This window comes from Podarcis pityusensis, assembly GCF_964106645.2.
Source record: "Podarcis pityusensis genome assembly, chromosome: 17".
NCBI lineage: Eukaryota > Metazoa > Chordata > Lepidosauria > Squamata > Lacertidae > Podarcis > Podarcis pityusensis.
This window is the reverse complement of record NC_138042.1, coordinates 36,371,380-36,396,715: the sequence shown is the minus strand read 5'-3', so window position 1 is coordinate 36,396,715 and position 25,336 is coordinate 36,371,380. Positions and strand designations below refer to the sequence as shown.

Sequence of the window (25,336 nt, the reverse complement as noted above, 5' to 3'; positions counted from 1 at the left end):
CACACAAAAATGTAACGCACACACCTAGCAAAGACGCAAGCAAAAAGGATCACTGAAAAACCCTGTGTGAAATGTGGACAGCAAGGCCCCCAAATTGTGCGCACGTTTCCCCACCATGCAGAGGTACTCCTCCATCTATAGGTTGGCCTATTGAACATGGCGCTCTTGATATCTCGGGTTGCTGTGACTGAGCAGTGTTGTGCGCGAGGAGGCCTGAGGACAGACCTTTTTGTGCGCAGCGACATGAGAAGCTATTGAAGCTTTTGCTCCTTTTTCTCAAGCAGATCTCAAGCGCGGAGAGCTCCAAACTTAGCGAAAAGCGGCAGCAAAGGTCACGAGGCTTTGGCAGAAAGGGACATTTCCAGCAAAGATGCTGCTGCTTCTCCGCCGGCCGGCCCATCCAATGCAAGGATGGAAAAAAACAGCCCCATTTTCCCAGTTATCGAGGATGAGCGCGAGAACCTTGCGCGTCCCACCACTATGAGTCCGCCTGGCAAGGATCTAGGGGTGTTGTTTGTGAGGCGGTGGGGAAATTCACTCCTAACGCGAGGCCTTCGAAAGTAGGCCCTGTTCCCCCCCCCCCCTCTTTCCAGAGTACTTCCAGAATTAATCGCCCCAAGGTGCGCGCAAAGATCGATAGCTGAGGGAGGTCGAGGGCGCACCAAGCTGCGATCCTAATCGTCCTGATCAGGAAGCGAATTTCCCGGAAATCGTAAGGGGACGAAAGAGGGCGGTGTCAGAAGCCAAAGTTGGCTTATCTGAAGGACAGAACTTCCTCTTGCGAGGCGTCACAAGTGTGGCTTCTTCTTGGCCCCTTGCTGACAGTGGAAATCAGGACACACGCACACACGCCTATCTCTCTTTCTGATGGTCATCCATCCGTCCTCAAGCATCCCCAAGAATGATCAGACTGACAAGAGCTGCTCGAAAAGGTATGCAGGTTTAGAGGGTCGACTGGAAGACAGCGAGGATCCTAAGCGCCTCTATTCAGACGTTCCCACTTAGTTCCCAGGTTGCTCTTTAGGACTGTAGCTTAAAATGGTGAGAGTAAGAGGACTGCATTTTTTTAACACTTTCCCACAAGTTTAACCCCGCCCCGCCCCAACTTCTGCCTGCACACAGAAAACTAGCATATCATGGATAAAGACTTAGTTTAGCTCACCAGTCCTCGGGCGCTGTTGCTGGGGTTTTTTTTACGTGAGGACATGGGTCAACAAAACCATCACCCACCCACCCCTCACCTGCAGTTTGAAGCCCAGAATCCGTCCACAGAATTCTCAGTAAATGCCACAAGGTCCATTAATATTATGGTGGTGCCCGGATTAATACTAGCTGCAAAAATAGTGCTAGAACAGTTTAAATCTTAGGCCATTCAGATTCACTGGACAGCGGCTGTCCCTAACCACTGCCAATAACCTGTTTCCCCTCCATTGTGCTGGGAACGGTCTGTGTGTTTTGAAAAGAGTGGTGGAGTTTGTGTGTGCGTAAAGTTCAGAGATGGCTTTGTAGTCCTTAAACCAATTCTTGCTTATTTGTTTTCGATGGATGTCAGCGGGAGAGGCAAAGCGCCCAGTCCATGGTTAAGACCACAGTTCTGGATGGGCAGGGTAGGAAATGGGGGAGCTGGTGCTCTGGGTGTTTGCTTTTATGCATTATGTTTGCAGAGTGTCCCTCTCTCCAGAAGAAGCACAAGCCCAAGACAATTTTTAGACAAACTCCACACCCCACCTGCCTTTTGGGGGAAGCTCTTGGGTTCTCCTGGAGTATATGGGAGTTCTATTTCTGATTTTTGTGGTACTGGTGGAGTGTGAGGGGGTATCTTTTGGTGGGCTGGATAAGACTCATAGGAAAGATCTGCTTTTGAACCTATCTGAAAGGTCTGACTCCCAGGCATTTACAAACCAAGCTGCATGTTTTTAAAGAGCTTTTCTGGTGGCTGAAGGTAAACCTAAGGAATAATCACATATGGTCTGAAACACAAGAAAGACAACTGCCTCGCTGTTTAAATAGCCCTCCAACTGTGTGTTTTATCAGGGGTGGGCTTTTCTCACATGCAGCTTTGACTAATTATTTGTTTATTTGATCTTATGTTTCATTCATAGAGTAAGCCCAGGGATGTCATTTAGAGAGGCGCGCACACACCACCTCAAATTTAAGGCCACTTGGCTGTCCTTACAAATCACTTATATTTCAGGTAAACTGACTCACTAGGCTTCTACTGTGGTTACATTAAATGGGCCTATACCCTATGGCAAAGCCACAGATCCGTTGACTTAAACAAAAGGAGTGTGGCTGATATACTGATATTATGAGGCATTTTAAAATTCACCAAAAAATTGTCTTAAAATGTACTGGATATTTTTTTTCATTTCAACCATTGGGACTTACTTCTGAGCAGAAGTATTTAATATATTCAATATTGAATATTGAATATAATATCAAATAGTTAGTGTTTGATTCTTGCAGGGCAGAGTATGTTTGGCGGGATTATCAGAGGGAGCACGACTCAAAGGCCTGCTCTTGGATAAACTAACTGCCAGAAACAATTTTCTTCAGATCATTGGCATGTTACTTTTATACCTCATGTTAGCACGTAGTTCATCTGTCTGAAATGCAGGGTGCTATCCTGTGCTCCTTAAATGTTGCCACTGAATCTGCTCCTTCTCTCTCTCTCTCTCTCTCCCTCTCCCTCTCCCCCCCCCCAGTGTGAATGAAATCTAAAATGACACTCCTAGTTAGATCTAAAGCTCAGAGAAGCATGTTTTTAAATAACAACAACAGAGGGTGAAGGGCACTTTTACAAAGGAAAGGAAACGTCTCAGAATGTGATCTTTCAGCTCCATAGTAACCCCAAACCGCATTTGTCAAGGACCTTGAGAGGAGACACCCACTATAAGAGTGAGTTCCTCTAGGCCTCTTTCCGCTGCAAAATCACTTCTGATCACCCTTTCCACAAAACACAGTCAAATGGTATTCTTAGGTTCAAGTGTGCTTTCGTTGTGAGTGGGATATGAACCAGGCTGTGAATTTTCAACGTGTATTCATTTGCAAGGAACTTTAGGTGAGGAAGAGGGAGAGAAAATGAAACAACACAAAGATTTCTCAGGGCACAGAGACCAGTGTCTCGGTTTTCTTTTCTTTCCCTCTTCCCCCACCCCCTTTCCCAGCTCAACAGCCTTTGAAGATGGTTCCCTTTTGTATTCAAGCTTGGACACTTTCTTCCGGTCATTGATGAACGCCTCTCCCCATACAAACTTGCTGCACCCATATGCTCTCACCAGAGTCAATGCTAACCATTTCATATTACCCTCCACTCCATGTCAGCGCCTTACTGGAATTTTCAGCAAGCTGTATGTGCATCAGTTCTCAAATCTGTCTCTTTTTCCTGAAGAAAACATGGGGTTGACTTTTGTCCAGACTGAGAGTGACTTTTTAGAGTATGTTTATGTCTGATTATTTCTAAAGCTAAGCCTCACCGTGGACTGTTTAATTTTGCTCCCACGTTAGGGGAAACAGCCCGTGGCCTGCATAAAGAAGGCCAATAACAGCCTTAGGCATTTCGAATCCTCACTTTGCTGTTATAATAGAATGTTCTTGGACATTAATTAAAAATAACAGTTTATTCAGCAAGGAAAGGGAATGACTACATTCAAGGTTCTGTTTTGAATCAGTTGAGTTCAGCGACATTAGGCCACCACCCACAAAACAGCTGATCAAAAACACATTGGATTTAAGTCCACTGTTAAGTTAATTTAGGCTGCAATCCTGTGCACATTCATTTGATAATTTTGCTCTGGAATAGGCACACAGAGGATTGCATCGTTCAGGGGTGCCAATTTGAATAAAATATTGGGGGACTCAGGTAAGCCCTGCCCTGTGCAATCAATCACAAAATGTGGTGCACACAGCATTTGAATGTACGGTAACTGCCTATCAACTTTGGGGGGGCCCAGCCCCCTCAAATATTTTATTATGGGGGCCAAAGGGACCTCAGCTCCTAGAAGTTGGCTCCTATGGAACTGTTAGTGGTTTTTAATCACTTCTAAAGGGATTCTGCAGCCTGTTTTCACACATTACAGAGTCACATACCTGTTTTCTACTGAGTGTACAATTAGCAGGAAGTCACAGCCAATACCTGTGTGGTATCAGTGTTTTCAAACACCTGTATGAGTTCTGTTCAGTACAGTGGTACCTCGGTTAAGTACTTAATTCGTTCCGGAGGTCCGTTTGTAACCTGAAACTGTTCTTAACCTGAAGCACCACTTTAGCTAATGGGGCCTCCTGCTGCTGGTGCGCCGCCACCGCGCGATTTCTATTCTCATCCTGAAGCAAAGTTCTTAACCCGAGGTACTATTTCTGGGTTAGGAGTCTGTAACCTGAAGCGTATGTAACCCGAGGTACCACTGTATATGCTTTACTTAGGTAAAAAAGCCACTTAGGTGTATGTATGTGAAGTAAGAAAGTACTTCTTCATGCAGTGCATAGTTAAAACTATGGACTTCACTTTCACAAGATCTGATGCCACCAACTTGGGTGGGTTTAAAAGATGGTTAGATAAATTCAAGGAGGAAAAGGTTATCAGTCAATAGCTACTAGCCCTGATGGGTATGTTCTACCTCCACTGTCAGAGGGAATATACCTCATTCACACAGAAACAGAAAAACACACACACCTCTCAATACCAGTTGCTGGGAATAACGGGTTGGGAAAGTGCTTTGTGCTCAGGTCCTGCTTATCACAGACTTCTGGCTAGCCACTGTGAGAACAAGGCATTAGACTGGAGAGGCCACTGGCCTCAGTGGGCTCTGAAGTATAAAGAGGTGCATTTCAAAACACCAAAATCCTTGTTAAAATGTCACCTATCAAGTCCCATCAACACCCCTGGACTCCAGCCTCCCACTGCAGCAACCAGCTTTATCTGACCTCAATGGCTAGCAATTCACTCCGACCCAAGAGCTCTTGCTCAGTTGGCTTGCGAATAGAGCCTTCCAGCTCTGCCTCTCCACATTCCCAGGGTTGTAAACCTGGAGTCCTCTAGGCCTTTCCTCCCAAAATATCCACTTGGGGAACAAGTCCCTCGTGCCAGTTCTAACAATGTCTCGGATCTAAAAAGAAGCCCATCCAATCCTCCTTGTGATGGTGGGCAACTCACTGCTGCAGCCTTATGGAACTAGCAGCAGGGGGAGTTCCAGTCTGGCAAACCTTCATTTACCCTGGTTGCACATTCCTCACAACAAAGTTTTTGGATGGAGTCCTCTCTCCACCTAGGTGGCTTCCTACCTGCAAGGTCCTGGGATTTGGTGCTTACCTGGTATTGCTTAGACCTGGTCATAGAAGAGTGTGTGAGTGTGTTTGCGAGAGAGGGAGGAAGGGAGAGATGTGTCCTCTGTTTTTGCCTCACTCGCTGATTTGAATGGGAACAGTGACACTCCAATCCTAAATACATTTACTTGGAAACAAAATCCCATTGAGTCCCACTGAACTTCCTAGACCTGCAGTGCTATGCACAATTTTCTAGAAGTAAGCTTCATCTGAACACAATGAGATTTATTTCTGAGTGAACACTTGTAGGATTGCACTGTATGTGTATCATGTTTAAAGGTAAAGGTACCCCTGACCGTTAGGTCCAGTCGCGGATGACTCTGGGGTTGTGCGCTCATCTCGCTCTATTGGCCAAGGGAGCCTGCGTTTGTCCGCAGACAGTTTTTCCGGGTCATGTGGCCAGCATGACTAAGCTGGATACAAATAATTCCAAACTCCATTTCTTTTCCTTCTCTACTCATATGCTGTGTTCATTCATGTTAACTGGTCAGGTTCAAACCTCTTTAATGGAAATGACTCTCAATCAAGGTTCTTTGTAGGGGCAAAAGAAGTAATATATTCCAAGGATCCTCATAACATTATAAGACACCAGGTTCCAGGCACCGGTTTGGCCTGATGTTTCAGATTCAGCCAGAGGGTACCCTTGTGCTCCATGTCTTAAAAGGACCTCAGTGATGGAGATCAGAAATGCAAATGTCAATCAGAAATCGGTTGTAGGTGTAAGTGGGGGGAATGGGGGGTCAAATACACTCTCTCCTTTAATTTTCAAAGCAGGTGCTGGGAAATTTACAAGGGCAAAGCCCTGATAGACTTAGCTCTAAGATGCAGATCCATGGGCATAGCCAAGGGGGGGAAGGGAGGGGCAGCTGTCCCCCTAAATCAATAAAAATAAAAAATAGAGAGCACACTGAGTTTCCGCCCCCCCCCCAACAAAAGGCCTGCCCCCCTCCAAAAAAATCCTGGCTACGCTCATGTGCAGCCCAATTCCATACAAGCTTATTCGGGAGAAAGTCAAGATAGCCTACATCCTTCGAGGAAAAACACGCACACAGTTCTGAATGCAAACACCCAAGCGCAACATATACACGCATGGCACATTCATCACTACAGTATGAAGGGGTGACACCCGTATGTCAATGAGCCACCCCAGATCAAAAAAAGACCGAGAGGGCTCTTTCACAGCATGTCGAAATACAATGTCTTTCCATTCCTAGAGCAGTTTCGTTCGTGGGGTTGTTACATCCACGCCTTGGGCACGGGAAGTCCTCGAGAAAAGAACGTCCACGTCGTGTGAACAGCACACTTGTGTGCTCGTGCTTAAGCCTCGAATACTTTCCTAGACCCCCTTGTGAGCAAACATGTTTAGGATTATGATAGTGGTGGGGCTGTAAAAGTGGCGTAGCACGGCTTCATTCCCCCCGCCCTGCCCTGCCCTGCCCCCGCTCAGCTCCCCAATGCGCTTGTCACAGCTAGATGGGATTTGGTGAGGATGCCGAAGTTCTTCTAAAGCGCCTGTCGACTTCACTTTTGCTCGCATAGCGTGTACATACTCGACTAAATAGAAAGCAGAGATGTTAGGGGCGTGATCGCGGAGTGGGGTGGGGAGGGCCTCCCTTCCCCTTTACCCTTTCTCTGTTTGCAAAATAATGCTCAGTGTGAGCTGCCATAACAAAATACAGGGCCAGTTTTTACACACACACACACACACACACACACACACACACACACACAAACTGCGTTCTCAGAGGACTCTAATTCCGCGCGTCTTTGTATCTACGAGGATCAGGCAACCGCTGATTTAAAGGCCGTGTTCTGTTTATTGAACCCAGCTCCTCAATCGTGCTAAAATTAGTGGAATTCACAGCTTCAGCCCAAGTGCTTAGGCTTAACTGCGTGAGAGAGCGTTCGCTGTGTCCTCTGACGATGTGTGTGAGAGAGATGTTGTAGTATATAAACCCTCTGTCTCTTCAGTCATTCTAGCACTGCTGCTAGAGAGGTGAAACACTTCAACAACAACTGAACAGCAGCAATGATAATGATCAAGTTCTGCAACCAACATGGCTGGACACATTAACTTGGAACCAAGCCCTATTGAAAGCAATGGAGTCTTCATTCTAATGACCGATTTTCATTCATTCATTAAGCAACTTTAAATCCCAGTGATTTCAGCCGGAGAGATGTGCACTACGACCCACCACATCTCTTAGGTCCCATTAATTTAATCCTTTTGCTGCTTCCAACCCACGTTAAGGGTGTGCCCAGACTGCTGCCTTCCAAGCGTGTGTTGAATGCTCCGATTAAATAACTTTTTAAAAGTGCCCCAGGATATGTGGTTTGGTCGACACTGATTTAGTAGGCAGAATTTACACTGGTCTTTACACTGCTTATTTTTCCCCTCCCCATCCAGAGCATAGCACTTCTCTCCTTCTGCACAGTTCTTTCTCAACCTCACGAATCCTGCTCGGTTTTACACGTACAGATAAAGCTGGAGAGAGATTCACGCAACCCTCCGATTTAAGGGGGGAACGTCAGAGGAGATGCATGGAGGGGGTTTCGTTGCTTATCCCCATTGAAAGTATTAGTATTAGTATTATTACTGTCAACATCATCACCACCACCATCACTACTACTACTACTACTACTACTGTGTGTACAGACATTTTGTCTAGACGCAGGAGAATATAAAACACCACAGCTAAATTTGCAAACCTTTGTAGACTACCCTGGAAGAAAGCTCCATTGAACAGTGTGGGCTTTACACACACAAAAAAAACATACATTGAGTTACTAAACCAACCGTCGTGCAATCAAGTGAGATAAAAGAGCAAGCAGCCATAGCAGCAGAGTTAACGACGAAAATACGTTTAAAACAGAATAATAACCTTGACCATGAGCCTCAAGACCAGTGGCAAACACCCCAGAGAAGGGATTAATGAGGACTGGAGCCACCACTTAAAAAGTCATGCTTTTTGCCAGCGACCGCCTAGCTTTAAGATCGTCCTGGTGTTCAAAGAGGGAATTCAGAAAATGAGATCTCCCAAGGAATCCTGGCTCCAGAATTCGAAAGTCACAGGTGACTGAGATCTATTAGGAAATATAGGTCTCAAACCGTTCTCTTTTCATGCCAGACCTCCCCTTAATTTGTGGATTGGGATCCCACTCGTGAGTCACAGCCATTCGTAACGAAAAGAAGCAACTTTGGCAGATTTTTCAAAGAATCCTTTTTGAAGAAGTCCCACCACACATGCTCCCTTCTTTTCTCTCCCTTGCAAAACGCGCCCATAAACAATGTAAACGTTTCGAAACTAGGGCAGCGAGCCTCATGGAGAGAAACGAGGCCAGCGCGGGAGCACTATTCCCATTCATTTCAATGGGAGAACCTCCCTGATGGACTATGGCCTTCGGTGTTAATGGCGCCTAATTTGTTGCCAGTCTTGACCTTCTTACTTTCTTTTTCTTATATTAACTGAAGCAGGTTGAACAACGGGCCGAGGGGTGGGGGGATCTGGCTGCAGGCGCGTTGTGTTTGTACAGAAAGCAAGACTAATTGGATTATATGCAGATCATCTCTCTGAAGTTAAGGCAGGGTGCACGTGCCTCCTCAAGATTTCCTGAGCAAAATAAGGAAGGAAGGTAGGACGGAAGAAGACAGGAGATACTCTGTATCAACCCTCATTTTCAGACAATCAACAACCTGGGAAGAAACGTTTTCATATTTCGCCTTTTCTTTCGCATTTTTGCATTGCAGGGCGCGCTTTTCACTTTTTGGAGCATCTGCTGTTGTATTTCCTTGTAGCCAGTTGAGCAGTGGAGCCCGCGGGGTTTGTTTTGGAATGGAAAAGGGAACCTGCAAGCCCCCCCCCCCCCCACTCCGTGTGTGTGTGTTTGAGAAACGAGAGGGAGAGAGAGGGGAAGAGAGAGATTTTGAATTCCATGCTAAACTAAACTGAAGCCAGTGTATTAGTAGGCTATTACTTTTACCTTTAATAACATTGTGGTTGCGTAGGTCAAGGGAGTGTGAAACAGCGGGGGGGGGGATAGATATTTTCAGCCATGCCTGTGTTGCCACCAGCTTTACGCTTGGAGAACTTCGGCACTCAGAACTCAGCACTAACGCGCAAAAATATTTGGAGAAGAAGCTTAGCTGGGGAGGAGCTTTCCTGTAGTCTGTCGCGGCCTATTTGTATTTAGCACCAGGATGCTGTGCGCGCCTTTAAGTTCCATTTTAAAATCCTCCGCTTGCGAGTAAATATGTTTAGAACCCGGGTGGCAATCTTCTTCCACACGTTCCCCGCGTGACTCGCAATCCAGTTACACCTGAACTCAAGAGATGTAGGCCTGTAGGTTATCCGCGCTTGCTGTCATCACTTTAATCCAAGCTCCTTTACTGCAAGTGGTTTGTGCATTGTCAGATTGTCGCTCACCGTTTCCTGACTGCTGGGAGGGGGACACATCAGTGTCATTACTGCAGTCCACACAGACACCCGCGTTTCCAATAATCACCATTGATTATTCTTCAGGAACACTTTCCTCTAAGGCCAACTCCCTGGTTCTACGCAGTTAGTGACAGCCTTCCCCCGCCACCCCGAGCAAAAGCAAAGTGTACAGTCCTCGGTGCAAGGAATATTGTGCTTCTGTTAAAGTGCCAGGCACGCAGAGATCTATAGCAGCAGCAGCAGCAGCAACGACCATTCTGTATCTTGCAAGCTACCAGCTATCATCTTCATCACCATTATCACCATCTTCACCTTATGTACCGTGTACGTCACAGCAGCAAATCCTTTTACTTTTATAAAAAAATAACAAGGCTGACAGTTTGCCCTTTGAGGTAGAAACGCCTGCCGTTATCAACACTGTCCCTGGTTCATGTAATGTAATAACAAACACACTAAATGAGTATCTCCCTCCATCACCCTCATTCCCAGATTGATTTAAGACGGGTCCTTGCCGACATTTCCCCTTCCACTTAAATCTGGACTGCCCACATTTCCTTTGCGGGCGAAATCTCCCCTGATTTCTGCCCATAGGCCCCAGATACCGCTTAACACACCCTCTCCTGTTCTCCCATAGCTAAATGGTGGGGCTGGTTCCTGCCATCGCCCTCAAGGACAGCCAGATCCCACCCCCCTTCGCTCCCTTTTACCAGAAAAGGAACTATACCCTACAAAGCGAGGCGAGTAACGATGTTACCCACCCAGGATGGCCCAAGCCGAGAGTGGAAGCGTGGGTCCCACGTGTGTTGCACCCAGGAGTGTGTTTGACAGTGAGATCAGAGCTGAAAGTAAACAATTCTATAGATTATTTCACGGGTCACAGAGGGGAAAAGCGCCTCCCTTAACAGACTGTCTGGATTCAGTGGCACGAGAGGCACCGGGATTGTCCATCAACACGGCGTTGTTCTCAATGAAGGAGAGAGAGAGAGAGAGAGAGAGAGAGAAAGTTTCGGTGCAGAGAACAAGTGAACTCCCCATAGCCCCCACGCCGTCGATCCGGGGCGGCTCTCAATCGAGCTTCGCCTGGCCTACGTTTTCACGCTCATGGACTTGCATCACTTCCCCGTCCCCAACCAAGCTCACAGTCCTGCTGGAGGTTTTCTAGGGCGGGGGCTGTATCTGAAATAGGCCTTCTCAACGAAGAATCAGACCTACTTATTTTATTTGGAGCATGGGTAGATGTGACGGGCTCTGTTAAAGCTGCGTGCGCGTAACCGGGCCTGCATCCAAGGTGCTTCCTTGCAGCATAAGTCCCTTTAGGTTCTGTCCTCGCCACACTTACTAAGGAGTAAACCCATCTGCACTCAGTAGCTTTTATTTCCGAATAAACAAGCTTAGGATCCCATTTGCATGTTTAGAGTCACAGCCACGGTACAGCAACTCTGGCTTGGAGCCACGCTTCCATGAAATCAAGGAATATGTCTTCCTTCCAAGTACTAAGTCTAGAAATGACACAGAAGAGGAACATTTGAGCCTAAGCATGGTCTTTAAAACCAAGGGTGTTTACCTTTAACTCAATTTTACTGGGAGAGGGGGGGAAACACCTATCTGACACGAACTCGGCGGACTTTTCTTCGGAGTAAATAACCACGTCTTGGGCTGAGCAAATATGGAAAATTGACATGACGCCTTTCCCTCTCTTTCCAAGGGAAAAGTGGCTGAGGCTAGACACAATCCACGGCAAAGAGCAGACCTTGCACATGGGCCGCTTCCCTAAGTTTCAGTGGGGCTTTGCGCAGAACTTCCCAGTGGATTGAGCCCGTCGTCTGAGATGTAATGGAGCCACCTTCTTGAGAGGATAGTTGCAAGCTAGTCCCGATGGCTTAAACGGAGCTCGAAGCGTCGACTCAGAAGTAAATAACCTGAAGACTGTAGGGGGGGAGGGGGGCTATTGTATGTATCGTTTAGAAGCTTCTAGTAGAGAGAGGGGGATAGACTTCATTCAGTATGGAAAAGTAGCCCTTCCTTCTTAGCAAAGAGTAGGCTATACAAAATGAGTCCAGTCCTTCTTTTGCTTTCTCCACCCATTGTCCCCATGCGGTTTGCAAACCCTGCCGGGTAGGTCTTTCTACTTATGTTACTCGATTAAGCGTCATGAACATAATAAACTCTATAAAAGTATTCTCCGCCTCTTGCAGAATATCCTACTACCATACGTCTCCATGTTTTCTCCCCCCTCCCCGCTTTTTTTTTTTAACAGTTCTGCGACGTGCCCCAATCATTATCACCTCGGGGGTCACCTTTCCATGACCTTTGCTCTGTTTCAGCCAACCCTCCCCGCCCTCTTTACGCCGTGTGTTATGTCTGGCGTTTTAAACCCCCCCCCCTTATACAAACAAACAAGCTGATCTTCCCAGAGCAGAGAAGAATTTCCTAGGCACACTCTATTGGGAGGCGGGAGTGGGGAACACGACTCGGCTTAAAATCCACCTGTCCTGGGCTGATCTTTGGAACCGAAGAGGGCCCGAAGTGTCCAAAATGTGCGCATTGGCCGCTTTTACGCGCGCTTGCTCAGCGCCATCGCAACCTTAGGGGAGTTTGTTTTTGCCGACTTTTTGCCGTGAGACGACTTTTCAGGGAATGAGACGTGGCTTGTGCCCCCAAATCAGAGAGTGCCTGAGCGACGAGCAGCGATTTCAAACAGGGAAAGAGAGCGGTGGAACAACTGCCCGCCTTGTACGTCGGCGGGTAGGCAAAGATTCTTGGCAAACGGCCCCAGAAGCCAAGCCAGCAGCCAGCGCGCAGCAGGCGCGGGTGGCGACATTACGCAGGGGGAGGAGAAGGACCGAGAATATCTCTTCCCCACCAGCTCCAAGGAGAGAGACGGGGTGGGGTTTTCGCACCCCCCCCCCCCTTTGCCTTTAATCTCCCCAGTGGGGTTGGGATATCTCTATCGCAGGTTGTCCTACACACATACACAGAGGCCTTGAGGCTCAGAAGACCCGCTGGCCTGCAGTAGCCACCAGCCCTCCTCGCAACCCGCAGAGAATCAACCCGCGCGCAGCTCCATCCCTGTGCAAAAATAATTGCTAAGTAATCGATCGCGGCGAACGGCGCGGAGACGCTGCTGCGCCAACAGCCCCCTCCTCTCTCGTCGCCCCACCGACCCAACCAATGCGGAAGGAGATCGGATGGCCGGGAGACGGGCTAGCGAATTGTGCCGGGGGTGAGGAGGAGGACAGGGGGAGGGCTGCCTCTGGTGCTCAGCATGCAAGTCACCTTTGGAATTGGTGACCGAAGGAACGGAGAAGCAGGTGGCGCAGGGGGTGGCACAGAATATATATATTTAAAAAATCCAGTTCTTCACCTCCCTTCCTTGTGGGCCTTCCCAGACCCCCTAACACCCCACCCTGGCCCGGCCCGGATCTAAGAGCAATGAAATGCTTTATCGATGAAACGATTATTCAGACGGTTTAACTAATAAAAGGGCTCATCGATCGCCTTGAAATCACATTATTTATAGACAGCTTGTCAGGGCACTCTCCAGACGCGCGCTCGCCCCCAGAGTTAAGCTTTGGGGCTTTCCCGCTGGAAGGAGAGAAAGGAGACCCTGAGGAGCTGGGAAGATTCCCGGAAAGGCCGCATGACAGGCTCGTCCTAATGTTCGAAAAAGGCTTGTCGAAAAGTGTCCTGTTTCGGCTGCTAACCCAGTGTCTCTCTGGCTCTGAAATCTCTCCTTACAAACACCGCCACCCCTCTCTGCTCCAGAGGCCAAAGAGCTGTGGATTTGGTATGCAGAGGCCGTAGAGCTCGAAAGTGGCCGCAGTCATAGCAGCCCACTGGGTAGCCGGGGAGCAGGGAAAGAAAAAAAGGCAGGCAGGCGGGCAGGTCGTTTTGCTGTCTCTTTCTCTCGCTCTCTCCTGACCGACAGTCTGCAGGCACCCTGGATCTGGTAGTAGCATCCGTGCCACCGCTTCAGATAATCCGGGTCGACTCTGAAGTCTCCAGCAGCCGGATCCTCGCCACCCCAATTAAACCAACATAGCGGAGGTTTCCACTGACTTTTTTAATGGAAAGGGTCTAGCGTTTCCGGTCATGCAGGTTGCAACTTGGGCGTTTCAAGCTGTATTCACAGCAGCCTGGGGGGGGGGGGAGAAAAAGAAATCTCGGTCCCAAACGAGAAAGAAATCTTAGCGATGTGGCAGCTGAGATTCCTTCCAAGTTTTAAAATATATTTAGGATCCGGTTACTGCCTTTGTCTCCAGGACATTTATGCACATAAACCTCTTTGAAGAAAATTCTACAACGCACATCGAGAGAGAAAGAGAGAGAGACAGGATATGTACATCCACGCACCTAAAAGGCACACACATAGCAGTCACACTGTATGGTTAAATAGTAACTTCTTATTGACACCCGAAATAACATTTTCTTCAAACTCAGAGCTCCGATTTTTGGCAGGACGTGCTTTGCGAGAAATAAATGCAGTCCGTCAACAATTTACTCCAGAGTAACCCCAATGGAACTTCCCTGCGACTACTCCTGAGTAATATTATTTAAACGGGCAGCCTTTCTATATAAATCTATAAACATCAGGGGTTTTCTATCTGTATATGTGTCTATAGCTTTTGAAACACATGTTAAACCCTAAGATGTTTTTTATTTTAAAAAAAATGTTTTCATTTGCATCATTTCAAACGAATAATCTCAGTCCTTACCTGATCTGCCAGTCCTGGGAGTCGTGTAGTTTTTCTCTAATTCCATTCTGATTTTTCAGGACTTGGTGAAATGGACAGAGAGGGGTAAAAAAAAAAAGTTTCCACTTTTTTTCCTTTTTTTTTTAGGGGCTGCTTGCAGGTTGGAATAATTCAACTCTTCCGCTCCCCGTCGAGCCTTTGCAGCTGATCAGTGAGCTGAAACTAAACGTTTTAGGTGGGAAGAAAGCCTCCGAAGGAACCGTGAAATGATTAAGGAACTAAAGAGCTTCTCGCCATGTGAGATCATGTCCTGTTCTCTAAAAACATCACAAGATGTCCCCAGACGCAGCCAAAACTCAAGAAGCTCTGACATCTGTTGTAGCAGGAATCAAAGTTTGTTTGCAGCCTTAAACTGTTACTGGAGCTGTTTACAGAACAACGTTGTGGAAGGAAGGCGGAGGCAGAAAAGGCGCCATTGATTTAACTGAAACCTACAGGATTTGGAGAAAGTAAAGTAGCCGGTCAACTTTTCATTAAAAACCCATTCACCACCATTAAATGGGACAATAAATAGAAACTGATGGATACACAGAGAGAGAGCTCTTGGCAGCGTATTCGCCTGGAGTTATTAAAATTGCACGTTGCTCTCCAAAATAAAACCGAACCAAATTTAAAAATAAGAGAATGAGAGAAAAGGAGGGAGGGAGAACCCTTGCTATTGAAGCCAACGCCTGGGGGGGGGGGGTGTGGAGATCAAGAAGAAGAAAGAACACGTAAAAAAAAACACCAAACCCAAAGTAATTATATACTTCTTATTTTGAAGTCGAAATATCAGTTTCCCTGGATGAAGGGGTATTTGCTTTCGTGTTTATAAAACGCAACAAAGCCAATGCATGTTTTAGGTGCTGCCATGTTCCAATGGTCCTTATAGGCGAGTGCAAGGAAACAATGTCCTCTTTTTAATTCTTTTTATTATTTGTTTCATATGTCAACACGGCCAACTCATCTTTGGTCGTCCCGTCCTCACTAGTCACAGTAGTGCCTCCTAACACAGCTGTACAGAAAGGCACGGAATCTCTGGAAATAACTTCCAGATCTATCCGCGTAAAGGATGTATGGGAAAACGTTCAGTTCTTTCATTCGTCGCGTGTTGGGAGTTGGGGGGAGGGATGGAGAGAGGAAGAGAGAGACTGTATTATCCAAACGTATTAATAGCCCGTATTCTGACCGTCTGTCCCCGCCTTTTTCCACAGAAGATGCTCGATTCTTACACAGGCTGTAAGGCTCTTACACACACACGCCTTCAATTCTAATAAAGAAGGGGTGGCATTTTTTAAAGAGAAAATTAAATATTAGCCACGACACTATGGGGCGGGGGGTGGGAAGGAATGGGCTTTGCACTTTAATTTCCTTCACTGTAATAGTCGGCCTGATTAATTTTGAAATATTCATGCCTGTCTAAAATAAATCTACTTGTTCCACCAGGCAGCTAAGCCACTCATTCTTTGCTGTCTGCCATTACAGTTGAACTTGGTATCAAAATAGTTTCTTAATCTAGACCATACATACACACACACACAGAGACACACACACACTTCTCTCTCCCTTCGAGTGCAGAAGAGATGGATGCTTCAGTGAGTTCAGTTTTAGGAAAGCGAAGTAGACCGAGCGAATGAACAATATTGGTGGTGAGAAAGACCCCATATCGATAGAATGGCAAACAGTCCATTTATGCAAAATAATTCTCTTCACCATGCAAAGGGAGGCAAAAAGGCATTCTTCCCCTCCCATCTTCTCCTCCTGCTGCTGCTGGGGAGCTAAACTGCTACCTGTCTCCGTTACAGATTGAAAGGTGGTTCTTTGGGTCTTTTAAATTAACCAGCAGGCCGCCTTCTTCAATCACCTTAAGGCACCTTAGGCACAGTTCGTCAACAGGGACATGGGAGAAAATAGCCTGAGTTTAGATAAAGCATCTTCTGCCAAAACAAAAAAGAAAACTAAACCTATGAAGGGATCCCTACATTCCCCAGGATTTAGTCCTATCCACGCAAACGCATGGTAAACTGTTTGGATCATGCTCTCAAAACATTTGCCAGTGGAAAATGTGCATGGTGTGTGCTTGTGTACAAGCCTGCTGAGCATGCGCGTGTTTCACAACACAGCCAAATTTAAGTCCTTACGCTGTCCAGTCCTGCCCCATGTTTACTGGAAAGTAATTTCAACTGAGGTCAACTAGATTTACTTCCAAGTCATTGTGCTACATAGCTTGCGACTGTTTAATGGGATAGCTTACTGGGAAGTAATTCAAACAGGGCTCTTACTCGCATGTATTGTGTACGTAGGATTAGGTCCATTGATTTAAACAGGATATATCTAAGCACTTGCTTAATTCTCCCACTGATATTTATGGGGCTGTAATGACTTAAAGGTTGTCTAGATCCTGCCCCCCCCCCAAAAAAAAATCTTTTCAAGGTCTTTGAGAAACAATAGATCACATTTTTAAAGAAGAAGAAAAAGAACCTAGAAGGTATTGACTAACAGTTCGAGGATCCCAGTAAATGATACCAGTGGTCGTATTGTTTTCAGTAACCCAAAGCTGGAAATTCGCTTATCCGCAATAATGCTTCCTTACACGTGAACTCTGTTCATATAACCAGGATGCAAATCCTTGCAAACTCCGGGAAAATAACCACCATACCAGTAAAATCGTTCGTCTATTTATTTATTTGCAATAAATCTCCATTGCTTGTAGGTCATGTGCCATTGCAAACAAGTTATTTATTTATTTCATAAATATGTGAACCGCCTTTCGCACACAGTACTTACAAAAGCTTAGACCTAAAACTGGATTTTTACACAAGCATAGGATAACATGCCAGCGCGCACGTTTGAAAAATCTTATATTAGATGAAAATAATACAATTGCTTTGTTACAGATGGAGCTAGGTGCAGGTAAGATCGATTAAAACTGATGAGGATGAGGAGAGAGGAAGAGGAAGGAGTATCCTCTGAAAACTAAGAATGATCTGGTTTACTTGAAGTAGAATTCTTTTGCTGTAGTCTATTCTTTTTAAGCAATTTTATTATTTTGAGCCGCCCACGCCCCCTTTGAGGAGAAGAAGGGCCTCTACATTTGTAATAATAAATAAAATAATACATAAATGTGCAAACCTTTATGCTAAGCCTCTTTGAAAGTAGTAGGGTCCGGGCACATGCACAGGATCCGGATTGATAAACAAGGGGGAAGTGCTTCCCCCCCTTCAAAATATTGGCGCCTCAGTTCTAACTAAGCGCCCTTGTTTCCAGGCGAATGTATTGGGACCGTGGTGTTTAATATTTACATCTCCAACACGCTTCAAGGTCTTCCCCACCGCGCCTCCCAGCACAGCCCCACTTTCCCTCGGATGGACATTTTTGCACGTCACAGGACACAATCCTCTGCCAAACGCTCTTGCGCAAACCCCCACCGCCAGCGAGACGAAGGAGAGCCACGAGTCCCCAACACGCTACAATGGGCCTTGCGCAGGAGAACTGTCCGGAGAATCGCGCCAGTTGTATCCCAAACGTAGTAGATATCAAAATGTTTCGAGACGCAGCTATTTGCGTTAAAAAAACAAAACAAAACAAAACACGCCCGAATTGACTTTCTGCATATTTTGCCTCTGCTTTCAGCTGCATTACTTCCCCTTTTTTCTAACGTCTCAGTCGCCTTATTTGTTTATACATTATATAAATAACACACACACACACTTTGGTTACTCTGAAATAAAACCATCCCTTTCGACTTATAAGAGAATGCGGTGTCATATGAAAAACGCTCCTTGTGTAAAGAGGAACTGTTTCTAAACCCAGTAAAAACATATTCGAATTTTACCATTAAAAAAATGTGTCTGGCTTCCTTGATCCTAGTTTACAAGGGGGGAAGTTGCTTTGTTTTTCATATCCCTCCCCCCAAAAACCCAACCCTATAAAGATTTTGCACTTGTTTACTTAACCCTCACCCCAATTGCAGAGCGTTACAAGGTATTCAGAAAGGAAGAATGAAAACAACCGGGGCGGCGCGGGTGGGGGCAGGATTTTCGAAGGCAAACAGTTCCTTTGGCAACATCCATCCTCGTGGCTCCTCACCAGCGGGGCTGGACGTCACTGCATCTCTGGCATTGCAGCGCCGTGTACGCGCGCGTGTGTATATGCACCCGAGTAAAAAAGACCTTTCATTCCCACCTTGAAACACTCGTGTGCAATCAGATCTAACGCCTTTTTACTAGGAAGTGAACCTCACCGGGAGCAAAAGCACTTGCTTCACAGTAAACATGGCTAGGACCGGGCAGCTGGGTGTATGCTTTATTCTGATCTGTGTGACTAATTCCAAGTAAACCTGTTTAGGATTTGAAAGGGGGAGGGGAGAGATGTTTATATAAAGGCATATGTGACTATTTGGGGATACCAATACAGACACCTATTTGCGTGTGAATGCATAAATCCTGAATTCTACTTAAGCAGCAGCAGCAGCATTTAGCTTTAAACTGGTGCATGCTTCTCTCTAGAAATACAATTTTCGGTGGCATAAAATCCCACTGAAACAAAAGGTACTAACTATCGAAGAATGGGGGGGGGGGACAGTCCCAATGAAACTACGCTTTTAACTGGGTTGTGGGCCTGACTGCCCCCTTGCAAATGAAGACATGTGTTGCATTTCTGTACCTATTTTGACCCGTAGCCATGTAAGATACCAGCGCATAGAATGCCCGCGCCCACACCTACGCGTAACAGGCATATCAGCTGACCCATGTTCCATAATGTGTAAGCCTGTTCGGAAACGGGCTTGCTGATTATCCATAGATGCCCTTGTATACTTGCATGGTTAGAAGTCAGCCCACTCAGTATCAGTCAGGTTGTGGGTTTGAGCGAGCCTATACACACTCACATACACCTTTATGCCTAAACTATTGATTTTCATTCAGTGCGCGCGCAAACCGTTGCGCATTGAATACCTAGAAAGGGCAAAACCTGTAGTTTGCATCTACACCCGTCGGCAGCGCTCAAATAAATTGATTCTACCCACAATCAATTTCTTCCTAATATTTGTTTTTAAACATAAATGCGTGTGTGCACGTGTGTGTAATGTTGCCTCTTGAGAGCATGGGTGCCAACAGCACAGGCTCAGGTCAAGAGAATCGCCCCTACCCCCTTCAAGAAAGAAACAGTTTCTATCCGGATTCCCACTCACACCCTTTTGAGGATTCCAGATTCAAAGCTTGCAAGCGGAGTAGCTCTTTTGAACTGCTGTACAGTACTGCCATTGGTTTGGGTCGATTCTTCCTCTCGTTTGGTAGTAACCTGTTAGCTAAGAGGGGTGGGGAGTGTGCAGCCCAATCTTTGAGCATTTGAGAAGAAGTTTCCTTATATTTGGTGGTACTTTCCCCAAGTACAGTAAATACACATAGACTTGCAGCCGGGGGAGAAAGTCTCATAGAATTCCGTGGAACTTTCTTCCAGATGCATAAGGGAGGTTGGCTAGTGCTCACCAGCTGGAAACAGAGGATCTAAGCAGAGCTCAGCATAAGATTGGTATTGATAAACTGAATCCGGACTAGTAGATGAATCAAGGAACTCGGAACCTATATCCTTTCTGGACCCACTGCTGGAGTGACTTTGACTTGGGTGTGGGCTCATTGTCCAGGAAAAGAGCTGACGATTGTCCCAAGATTACCTAGGAGTCCTTTGTGACCAGTGAGCGTTTGAGTCGCGGCCTGTCTTGAACAGGTTCTCTCTCTGTGCAAACCAGTTCCCAAACTATAAAGGAGTGGCATGTCCTAAGGCTGCGGTAGTGGAGGAGAACGCTAAACATACCAGAGCGTCTTGACAGGATTGTATTTAACCGTAGGAATAACAATGGAAACAAGCCATTACCGACGCAGCAGAACACCCTCGACACGGCTCTTGTCTGCACACTTACTTACCAAGGAACTCAGTGGGGCTTACTTTTGAGTAAAGCTGCACAGGATCGCCCTGACCCATTGCGCATTGCATGGTTGCATTGCAGCTGAGCTGGTGTGTGCCATCCCAGGCCAAGGCAAGCTCGGAGCTAGTAAACAATGACACTATCACCAATAAGTTTTTAAGCCACCTTTGCTCGCCTCCCAGTTATGTGCATCACAAACCCAAAATGGGGTTCATTCCACCCATGCACGGAGCATAAATGTCAGCGATTCTCAGCCTAAGGCCTAGTTCCCCTTTCCTTTCATTTTCTCAGTGGCTTTTCAGAACACACACATACAAAACAATCCTCTCCCGGGTTTAGTAGTGGAACTAACACTTTGGAGAAAAAGGCTTCTGAATGGCCTTTGGCGGCACATACTTTGTTAAGTGCTTTCCCGAGGAATCCCCTCCCCTTTTCCAAAGCTAATACCTTGACTGAGTTAAACAAAAAAACAAAAAACCACCAGTTGCCACCAGGAAAAAATCCTGCGCATTGTTGCAGCAAAGAAGACAGTTGCACTGTGGAGGGGGGGGCGGCGGCGAGGGGTTTGTTGAGAGTCTCTGACCCTTTCAACCTCTCCATGCGGCGTCATAACAATCACAATGTCTTGGCACCTTAATCTTCGGCCTCTTTTTCCGCGCAGTTTGAACAGCACGGCCACACCCGCGCAGGTGGCGCGGCGCAGGGCGCACACGCGCAATCGTTGCCATTTACCAAACATCAGGGCTTTTTTGCCGCTCAGCGGACACACGCTGCAAACAGGTAAGGCGGGCCAGCTAACCCAGAAAAGATAAAAGACAGGGGGTTGGGTTGTTGTTATTGTTGTTTTAAATCTCCGGAGATTAGCAACAAAAGGAAATCAAACAGAGAAGAAGAAGAAGAAGAAGAAGAAGAAGAAGAAGAAGAAGAAGAAGAAGAAGAAGAAGAAGAAAGGCAGACAAGGTAGAGTGTGGGTGGGTGCAAACTCTGAAATAGCTGCCCGCGTAGAAACATTTGACATTACGGTAGGGAGGAGGAGGGGAGTGTCAGCTCACAAAAATCACCTTGCACTGACAGTTACCTTTTTTTTTAAGGGGAGGAAGGACAGACACTTAAGTAAAAACAACATCCCACCTGCAGATTTTTAAAAAAGAGTTTACGTCCAGCTGAGCTGACTTTTGAAGAAAATTGTATTGCTATTAATTAGTAGTAGTAGTACTGCATAGGAAACTGCTCAAATATTGAGCGAAGCCGTTGGTTCATCTGGGATAGCTCACTGCGTTCGAGCCCCACGTTGGGCATAAAATTCCTGTATTGCAAGGGGTTGGACTAGATGACCCCTGGGGTACCTTCCATCTCTACAAATCAGGCTCCGTATTGTCTACTCACTGGCTGCGACCTTCCGGCAGGGATCTTTTCCAGCAGTGGCCACCTGGGAGACTCTTAAGAGGAGGCGTCAGGGGTCAAATCCTGGGCTTCATGCAAACAAAGAACGTGCTCCACCACCAGGCGGTCGCAGTTCCCCTTAATCTACGCGCGTCGGGGCTTTTAGGTGGGAACGGGTGGGAGAAGGACAAACAGGAAGGTCTCTGCCCTGAGGAGCTTAAAATCGCCGAGGCTGTTCCAGCCGGAGTTAATGTAGTCGGAGGTGCGAGAATTGTTGGCTAGGAATGGGAAACGGAGCTGAGTTTCAAATCTACTCGGCCCTTGCGGGCAAATGCTTGACTTTAAACCTCTTCGGTCCGCAAAAACGGCCCCGACTCCGCAGTTTTCGTCCCCCCCCCCCCCGTTTTGTTAGTGTTAATTTTTTTTCCCCAAGTGGAAAAACGAGCAATAAATGTTGTGAAATAAAATAAAATAAAATCATTCTCCGAGTTATTTCGACGGTAGTGGGCTTGCCGTTCTGCCAGCAGGACCTTTCAGACGACCGAGGTCAAATAAGGGCCGGTCCAGAGGTGGGTTTGTTGTTGTTCAACCTTTTCCAAAGGCAAAGTTTGAAGAAGGGGAGAAGAGAGAGAAGGAAGTTGGGCGGAGAAAAGAGGAGTGGGAAGGCTGTATAGTTCACGGTGTGTGTCGAGGGGGATGACACACATCTGCCCAGGAGTGCCAACTTGAATAACATATGGGGGACAGGTAAACAATGCCCATTAACTTTGGGAGGCCGCCCCCTGAAATATTTTACTGGGGGGGGGGGCAAAGGGACCTCGGCCCCTAGGAGATGGCTTTATCCTATGCTTTGCTCTGTCCACCTGAAAAGCTGTTGTAACATCTGGACGAAGCTGCCCCTGCAAGTGTTCAACTGCATCCGAGTCAACTCCAGGGAGGAAAAAAAAGAAAGGGGGGGAGGGGGAAAGGGGGGGGGAGAGGCAGGAGGCGGGGAAAGCCGATTCAAGGCGCAGAAGCCAAGCCGAGGATCAACCGCGACTTTGTGACTTTAATTAAAGCGACTCTGCGGGGGAGGCGGAGGCGGGGGAGGAAGGCCGGCTATTCGCGCCCCTTTCAGCGGAGGAACATTTCCGCTCAGTGGAAACTCGCGTGTTGACTGGATGGAAGGGAAGAAGGGGCAGCATTTTGCGCCCGGATTTCAGAAACCAGATCGAGGAGGGAGGGGCGGGGGGGAGGAAATTCCTGCGCGATTAACATTCTCTCTCTCTCTCTCTTTCTTCCTCTCTCTTCTCCGCTCCCCCACCCCCCATGGCTTGCACTTCGGTCGCCTCTTTGAAAGGGAGTGGCCTTAAAACTCCCTGGGTTGCACCAGAAAAGACATGACATCCAGCCTGGCTGAAAACCCCTTCGCAGCCGAAGGAACAAACGCTCCTGGGGGAATTTTCTTTCTGAGCCAATAGGATCGCCCATTTAGGACTAGGTTTGGGGTTTTTTCCGCTGTAAGAAGTAGGCCGGCAAACGCACACAAGAACAACCAGAGTATGGACACCCCCTACTTTCCCCTCTTCCTCTAGGAATTAGGGGTGTTCCGATCCACTTGGGTGCCAAAAGTGAGGGGCGGCTATCAAGGGCAACCCAGTCAGATGGGCGGGGTACAAATAAATTAATAATAATAATAATAATAATAATAGTTGTTATTGTTAATACTGACGGGCGCCCCTTTTGCAGAGTGGAAATGCTCTCCGTCTGCAACGCCCGCAGCTGTCAGTACTTGCTGAAGGAAGCACTCCTCACATGCCCAGAGGCACTCTGTTGTTAATGGAATCGTGTTAACTTAAACAGATTGATTCGTAGTGTGCTACCTTCAGCCTTGCTTTGCCAAACAGTTTCTTTGTTTCCTTGCGCCGCGGAAGGCTCCTGTGCGTTTGTGCATCGTTTTGAGGCTCTGGCTTAGACCTCAGTCCGTGCCGGACAAGTTTGTGAACAGAAATGGTCCCTTTCTCCGGATTCTCTTGTGGAATGACCCGCGACAAGGTGTAGGGGTGACCTTTAGGTTAGCTGGCTTAACAAGCCAGGGAATGAAACCAATGAATGGAGCATAATTTCTGAAACGCTCTGGAGCCGCACGAGGTCTTCCTGTTGACGTCTGAACACCCCCAGGGCCCGAAGTCACCTTCCTGCCCGGCTGGTGAACTGGAAACCGAAGGATGCTGGGCTAGACGGACCTTAGTCGGATCCAGCAGGGCAATTCCAATGCTTCATTTGCCACGTCTTCAAGGTGCCACGAGATGTCTTCATTGTTCCTGCTTCTTCTTGCGCAGTGGCATTTCAAAAACAGGTCCTGGAGCTGACTGCAGGGTCTTGCTATGTTTTCGTCGCCCCCCCCCATCTCCATCTGGCAGAGAAGACAGTTCAGAAACCTTCCCCACCATCACACACAGACACCCCCTTCAGAAAAGAGAGAATGATGGCGCAAACCCACTTTTCAGCAAGGTTTTTTTTTGTTTTTTGTAAACACAAATAGGCTAAACATCAGGGTGAGCCCATGTTCTTCTTTGCCACCACTGGTCGCCCTCCTGGGAAAAATCAAGGGCAGCTAAACAACTTCCGGGGGCTTCCTCCTCCTCAGAAGGGTCTATCCGAGGTCAAGGTCACTCTCTTCTGAGGAAGAGAAGGGACTCCACAGCGGGAAGGACAATAGCCAGCTCTTTGGAGACCTCCCCCCGGAAAAACCCTGTTTGAACAGGCACAAAAGAAGTGTTTCAAGTCAGGTGTAAAGCGCCACAGTCCCCCTCCTGCCCCCAGCACCCAAAAGATGGAAGAAATACTGTCTGATAGGACAATTCCCCTCTGAGCAGATTCACTGAGTATCAAAGGAGTACCCATTCTCACCTTGCTGCTGCTACTAAGCTAAAGCATGTTGCTGCTATCTATTACTATGACCATGCCTACTACTAACCTGAAGTATGCTTCTGCTATTACTAATAATAATCTGAAGCATGCTGCTGCTGCTACTATCACTACTACTGCTACTAACCTGAAGCATTTTGGTCCTGTTTATTTAAACGGGCAAGTTAACCATGCGTTTTATTTAATGACTGGAATTAGGGGGCTCCAATAACCTTTAACCTTGTCTGGATCGTGCCTTTGACATTTGTTTTATAACTCAAGTGTTGAAAGCATTACACATATATTATTACCCTGATTTACCGTTAAAGGTAGGCGAGTAGTATCATTTGCCTAGCATATATTCGAATTAAGATATCTATTAATGGACCAAGTGAAGGACTGAAGGATTTATATAAACACGCAAGCATTCTTTCTACCAGCAGGGCTTTCACAAAAGCAATAATAAATAAAATAACGATCATTTAGTCGATGGGCGTTGCTTTTCAAATAAATACATCCCAAAGTCTGCTCAGATTCATTCTGGGTTGGTGTCACCGAAGTCTAGGAATAGTGTGATGTGAGCTTATTTTTAATCATCTTAAAACCAGACTCTAATCACATTAACAGTAAAATGCGACTAAAAGAGG

The 25,336-nt window shown here is 46.8% G+C and overlaps 1 protein-coding gene across 3 annotated transcripts in view; it reads right to left on the bottom strand.

Moving 5' to 3' along the window:
• The window catches only part of PAX5 (paired box 5), a 253,791-nt gene that overhangs the window by 201,874 nt on the left and 26,581 nt on the right, over positions 1-25,336 (bottom strand). For 2 of the 3 annotated variants that reach the window (XM_080986919.1, XM_080986921.1), the window contains exon 1: positions 14,474-14,534. The exons of the other annotated variant lie outside the window; for it this stretch is intronic. In XM_080986919.1, coding sequence (XP_080843045.1) covers positions 14,474-14,519 — 46 coding nt within the window. In that variant the 5' untranslated portion in view covers positions 14,520-14,534. Of the gene's footprint in view, positions 1-14,473; positions 14,535-25,336 lie in introns of those variants that run through there. 3 annotated transcript variants of the gene reach the window in all.